At 38.7% G+C, this 7,055-nt stretch overlaps 1 protein-coding gene across 2 annotated transcripts in view; it reads right to left on the bottom strand.

Annotated features, from left to right (window-relative positions):
• LOC106877804 (uncharacterized) overlaps positions 1-5,811 on the bottom strand; it is a 22,072-nt gene extending 16,261 nt beyond the window's left edge. The window contains exon 1 of one of the 2 annotated variants that reach the window (XM_014926821.2): positions 5,310-5,811. In XM_014926821.2, the coding sequence (XP_014782307.1) occupies positions 5,310-5,480 (171 nt within the window). In that variant the 5' untranslated portion in view covers positions 5,481-5,811. Of the gene's footprint in view, positions 1-4,769; positions 4,911-5,309 lie in introns of those variants that run through there. The other variant, XM_014926822.2, reaches the window with a different exon arrangement.
• Positions 5,812-7,055: the final 1,244 nt, after the last annotated feature.

Here is a 7,055-nt window from a genome sequence, read left to right as displayed (position 1 = left end):
CATCCAAACAAAACTTGGCTTAATTTATTCAGACACAACTCCCATCACTGATTTTGACTACGGTCTGTGTGTGTGTGTGTGTGTGTGTGCGCTTTTAGATTTGGTGCTGCCTGGTTTATTTTTAAAAGCCAGTTGAAAAAAAATTCTCTCTCTCCACTCTCTCATATGATAAAGCTGAAACTTATGCCCCTGCCATTGTAGTTAGCATTGTTACTTTGGATTATATTTATAATGTGTGTTTGTGTGTGTGCATGTATGGATATACATGGGTGTGTGTGTGTGTGTATATATATATATATATATATATATATATACATACATTATATATAAGGGAGGATAGCTCTGATTATGCAAATTACACGTGTATAATTTATATATATATATATATATGCATGTATACATATATGTACATACTTACATATACATGTTATACACATGCATATATGGGTACAGGACGTCACAGAAGGTAAACAACATGAAAAACAAATATATATATATAAGTGCCTGTAACTTAGTGAAGGCACATGGATTAGTGGTTAAGATGTTGCACTCACAATTGCGAGATTGTGGGTTCGATTCCCAGACTTAAGAAATATTAAATATAAGCCAATTATGAAGGTGAGAGGACCCCCCCCCCCCAGCACTTCACAAAAAAAAAGACAGGGGAAGTAACTCTAGATAGCTAGAAGAGAGACGAAAATGATTGGAGCCCATCTAGGCTCATCTACATTCCCCCTAAATTCTTCTGCCAAAGAGACAACCTGGAGAGAAACACACCTGACAAAAAGGTGAACCTCACCTGCTTATCACTAAAGAATTTCTGAAGATGCCAGTCCCAGCGTGTATCTGTACACCGACTGCCATGCCATAGTGAACTCTCCATGCAGAGGTTGTTGATAGTGGACAACTACCTGACCAGTGGAATGCATCTCTTTCACAAGACATGGAAAAGGAGATGCTCCAATCTGGTCAGATGAAAAACTGGGGCAAGATATGACGGTCAGGCAGTAAATTATAACAGAAGGGACACAAACATTTGTCATCACTGCCCAACCTTTTTTTTATAATGATACTAAGCGAGTGAGGGGAGCTAATCAGTATAAGAAGGAAACAGAAAACAAAAACTATTCTCTCTCTATATATATACATACATACATGTGGAGGCGCAATGGCTAGGGCAGCAGACTCATGGTCATAGGATCACGGTTTCAATTCCCAGACTGGGCATTGTGGGAGTTCATTGAGCGAAAACACCTAAAGCTCCACGAAGCTCCGGCAGGGGGTGGTGGCGAACCCTGCCGTACTCTTTCACCACAACTTTCTCTCTGTTGTGCCTGTAATTCAAAGGGGACCAGCTTTGACATGTTCTGTGTCGTGTTGAATCTCCTTGGGAGCTATGTTAAGGATACACGTGTCTGTGGGGTGCTCAACCACTTGTACATTAATTTCATGAGCAGGTTGTTCCGATCAACTGGAACCTACCATCTTTTTATCTTTATTTCTTTATCCTTTTTTTGCCCCATGAGGTAGAGTTAGCCATTCTAAAACTCCATCATTATTTATAATTATACTGAAATCATCATTGTTTTAACCCTTTAGCATTTAAACCAGCAGCCACATCTGGCCCAAATACGGTCCCTGTTTTATGTTCATTCTACAAATAACATACACACAAACAAACGCTCTAACGAACAATTGTCAGATAATAAAAAAAAAAGCTAATTATTAAATGCAGATTATGCAAGCAAGTAATAATGAAATTGTTGACTACATAATGTCCAGTTGCTCAGTCCAAACGAAGTACGAAAGTATAAGCAGAAACGATCGAGTCAGCCAGTCTGACCGTCCACCTACTGGACAAATATGCTGAACTTACATGAAACAATAGCAACTACTGTCACGTGATTCGTTTGTTTACATAGCAATGCGAAGTAAACAAATGCATCTGGTTGGTCAGCAGTATCCATAGCAACTCCGTTTAAACAAAACCGTAAACATCTCGGTCTGCGAATGTCATTCCAGTCAGCAACTCGGATCAAATGAAATATTTCAAACTGTTTCATTGGAATCGTTCAATCTTTCACTCGTCACAAAAATTCAAATAATTTCTATTTCCGCCGAGAATAATTTTTCATGCATGAAATCGGTTTTGGATGACATCTGATTGTATCATGGCAATCTTTATCAATTCCAACAGCTTCTCACGTCAACCGGAACCTGTTCAGCTTAACCTGATAATCTCTAGGTAATAATCCCGAAGGGTCTTATCTGTAGCCTTCTCACAGGTGCAGGCGCGGTTGCGCGGTAGGGAGCTTGCTTCACAGCCCTATGATTGCCAGTTCAGTTCCATGGCATCTTGTACTAAAGCCCCAGGCCGACCAAAGCCTCGTCAGTAGATTTGGTAAACGGAAACTGAAAAACGCCCATCGCGCGCTTGACAACCGGTGATGGTTTGTTTATGTCCTTGTGACTTAGCGGTTCGGAAAAAAAGAAACCGATAGAATATGAGCACCGGACTTTAAAAAAAAAAGTACTGGGGTCGATTTGTTCGACTACCCCCCCCCCCTCAAGGTGGTGCTCCAGCAAGGCCATTGTTCAAACAAGTAACAGATAAAAGCTCTAGGACGTTTTTAGGACTATCAAATCCATCTCACTTACTCGACTAATACTTAACTTTATCGGCCCTTAAAAAAAAAAAAAAAGAAAGATGTAGCTGACATTGTCATGATTCGAACCCTGAGCATCTTCTGACGATCTCGCGATTTCGTCAGTCACTTGTCACTCGAACGAAATAACCACCAAATCTCCGTTACATTACACCTCCAAAGTCTGCAAAATATTGACATTTACTCCGACCCAGCAGAGCATATTTATCAAACATGTCCCAACCACCATCGAGGGGTGACGTGAGAAATAGTGGAGCTGTGTATCGAAGTGTATCCAAAATGTCGCACCTTTTTTCTTATAAAACAAAAAAAAAAAAGGTGTGGTTCGAGGGAGATTTTTTTTCTAACTGCTATTTCTAACAAGCGATCGACCACGTGGCATAACGGCTGTTTTTACGGCTCTGATCTCATCCAATCGTTTTAACCCTATTTAGCTTTTCACAATCAATTTTCATTTGTTTCGAAATGCTTACGTCTTTTGTTGTTCTAAATTCACATCCCAACAAAAAACCAACCTCTCTCCGCCATCCTTCGATGAAATCAATAAAAATAACAACCAGTCAAATATCGAAATTGATTTTCTGTATTCTTATGAAAATGTCAGCTTATGGAAGGGAGACGACTTTATTGAAACTCTTCAAAAACAAAGAAAACAATTATTTAGTTATGTCAGAAGACATCTAAGACTACAATTGCTTACATTTAGTTAATTGTTTGATATATCCCTTTTCCTTTTGAAGTCCTTTATTTTTTCCAAATACAAAATAGCCGTTTAAATTTGTTTAATACATATATGTTACAGAAAGATGTCCGTTGGTAATTAATACACGTAAGAGACGGGGCGGGGTGAGAGTTTTTCAAAGCGTTGTCAATACAAAAAGCGAAATAAAACCGAGGATAAAATGAAAAACGAAATCGCACTGTTCACTCAATTTCTTTTAATTAGCACATTATATTTACAAGGCTACTCAGACGAACAAGTAGGGCAACACACACACACATTAAGTAAGAGCTACAAATAGTACCATGCCGTGGAAACACGATAAATTTATACCATGTGCCTTGTGTCTCCGAACAAATTTTTAGGCTCAATACACTGAGTGTGAAAGACGGCCTAGAGACACAAGGCACGTTGTAGAAATCTACCAATTTTATCGTGTTTCCATTGCCTGAAACTATCAGTAGCTATTACTTAAATATTGTGAATATTAAATGATGTTTATCTCTTACTGGATGGAAGACATTTTTTTTTTTATTGATCCTAAACTATAACGGAACAATAAACACTATATATATATATACATATAAGTGCAGGTGTGGCTCTGTGATGATAAATTTGCTTCCCAACCATATGCTTTTGGGTTAAGTACCATTACGTGGCACCTCGGGCAAGTATCCTTTACTATAGTTCTGGGTCAACCAAAGCTTTATGAGTTGATTTGATGGACGGAAATTGAACGAAACAGTCGTATTAATATGTGTGTGTGTCTGTTTGTCACCCATCACCACTTGACAACCTGTGTTAGTTTGTTTACGTCCCAGTAACTTAGCGGTTAGGCAAAAAGTAACTGATAGAGGAGAAGTACCAGGCTTTAATAGTAATTACTGGGATCGATGTCCGCAGTCAAATGACAAACAAGAAAAGGACAAAAGATACGTAAATGTACGCAGCACCTTGCAAAATAACGATTTTTTTTTGTTTTTTTGTCAGGCGTGAAGATAGACAAAACGAGATGTGGAGCTTATGATGATAACGTCATTGAAAAGTGAAGCAAATATTGATATTAACATCAATAAATTATCTGAATTAATGTCATTGCATCGTCAGATACTGAAGACCCAGTTTAAAACTCTTACGTTGCCTTTATCCGGTTTAAAATATACACACAATAGGAGCTGAGAATAAAGTTTTACAATTAATTTAAGAAATACTGTAATACGATCGGAAACTAAAAGTTAAACCGGGTGAATTAAATAAATCAGGACCTGAGACCAGAATCATTGTGATGTATTTTGTACACAAAATAAAATATGTCAGCATCAATAGATTTTAAAATACAAAGACGAATGGACAAACTGAAATAAAAAGAAAAAAGCGCCAACTTGCTTCTCTGCCACCCACGCCTGGTTATTTGGGTGAAGACGCATTTCGTGTTTATTTGACCTGTCAATCTACCTCAAATACACCAACGTTAATGCATTCCAGTTCGTTTTCCGTAGTATATTAATAACAACGTCCCTAAATATTATGCGATAATCCACGCTGCAAACACTAATTAGACAAACCTAACGAGGAAGAGGCCACTACTTCGTCGTTTGACCTGCTAAATATAGACAACTGATAACTCCGGCGCGCTCACTACATTCACACCCAATTGTTTTTTTAATATATATATAAAGAATATACTGGATGGTGTAGTTGTAGATATATGTCTGAAAAAGACAAATATAGGACGGGGTACCCCAACAGGCGAGGTTCCTTTCATCAGAGGGATACAGTATGAAGATTGTCCTTGGGTTTAACAGCATCGTGAAATATATAGACTTCGAAAACATAGAATATAAAATGAAACAAGACCGGTTTCGCCCGTTGCTCGTCGCCTCTGGTCCCAGGTGTTTAGAGTGATCTAAAAGATAACTTACCTGGGTTTTTATAAACTGTGGTGCCAGCGTCAACAGAACCGTTCCAATTACGATAGACAAGAAGAAATCAAGATAGTAACAGAATTTCTTGCCCAGGTATAAGAGCAGTATACAATAACAGCACACTGCGCCGATCACTGGCATAACGTTGATTTCCATTTTCTGTACCATTGCAAAAGGTTTTACGGAGAATTCTTGCAGAAATTCAAGTGGTTCGATTCTCCCGCCGGTGTGTCTTGGACAACAGCGAATGTAGTGCTGGTTAAGGTTGACACAAAATTGTGGAACGTAAATATAAAACGGTCACGGTCCTCCAAGCAATACAAAAGTAGTTGTGCAATGTCGTCTCGCTTTTTATTTTCCCCTTCTCTCTCTTTGATCGTTATTTCACTACCTCCTCTTAGAATTTTCGGTCGTATAGCTATTAGTCAAGTCAAACGATGCGAATATTGAAGAACATGTCGTTTCGTTTGAAGTACTTCCATCTGTGTAAACAAACTAGAGAGCTTAGGCGAATGTATGGAAGGCAAGACGTGCGCATAAAACTCTAAATGCTATTTTCTCTTAGTTATTGAAAGAGGAGGAAATCTAAGTAGCATTGCTTAATCACTCGCAAAAGAAAAAAAAAGTGACAAATTTTAAATTAATTTAAAAGAAATTGTGCATACCTACACAAGTGTGCCCCACACAGCTTTGTTTCCTTAAGGAAATTTCTACAAATACATTTCAAATGCTCTAGAACTGTGGCTCCCAAATGTTTCGGGTTGCCACCCTCTTGACATCCAGGCCACATTCCTAGCGCCCCCACCCTACCTAACCATCACAAACTTCGACCTCTTTCTCAAGTAAATTCAAAGCAAATGTATTTCACAAATAAAACTTAACCGAATGAACCCATTATTTTGTTGTTTTTACATGAATCGCTACCCCATTATCACCCCACTTTTCTTCACTGCCCCCTTGCAACTTTCCGCCGCCCCCGGGGGGAGGGGACAATACCGCCCACTTTAGGAACCACTAGTCTACACTGCGACTATATAGGAATTTAATGCGAAAAATATTGCTGAGTTTGGGAGGAGAGAAGTTTCGGATAATTCACACCAATCAACTTTGTTTCCGTGTGACTTTCAGAAAAATCCGTATTTTACTTTTTTTAATTTTTATGAAGTTTTTGGCAAATACCATTCAGGTGGTGTAGAGGCGGAATTCTGGTTTAAGCATGCCATGAAAGCCGTCATAACTTTTTATTTTTATTTTGGTTCCGGGACTTTCAACTAGGAAGTGAAACTTTAGCTCAAATGTTCCTGCTAGCTTCTTTCCTTTGTCTTGTCAAACTGCACCTCAAAAACGTATGAGCCGTCTGTTAACTTTTTTGAATATGTAGGTCAAGAACAGTTCAGCCTAGATAACCAACAAAGAATCTTTTGTTCTCCTGACCTTCTTTAGCTTCGAAAGTGCTATGAACTAGCTTAAAAACCCGCACCCCCTGTGGACTTTAAAGCTAGCCCCTGATGAGGGCTAATTTGGCCCGTGACCCAAAACTAAAGAGAGCTGAACAGCATGACTATAATACGTCTGTAATGACTATATCCCCTGGTGGTGTTTGATCAGAGGTTAAACATGGATGAGAATTAATTCTGTAATGCAATCTTTCTATTGTTCCAATCCCAACTGTTGGCCAATTTGTCCCAAATTTCTTATCTCAACAAAATTAACGAAGCAAATGCCATTTATCTCCCCCCCCCC

Source organism: Octopus bimaculoides, chromosome 21 (assembly GCF_001194135.2).
Source record: "Octopus bimaculoides isolate UCB-OBI-ISO-001 chromosome 21, ASM119413v2, whole genome shotgun sequence".
Classification (NCBI taxonomy): Eukaryota; Metazoa; Mollusca; class Cephalopoda; order Octopoda; family Octopodidae; genus Octopus; species Octopus bimaculoides.
The sequence above is the reverse complement of the archived record's forward strand: the minus strand, read 5'-3'. Positions and strand labels throughout refer to the sequence as shown.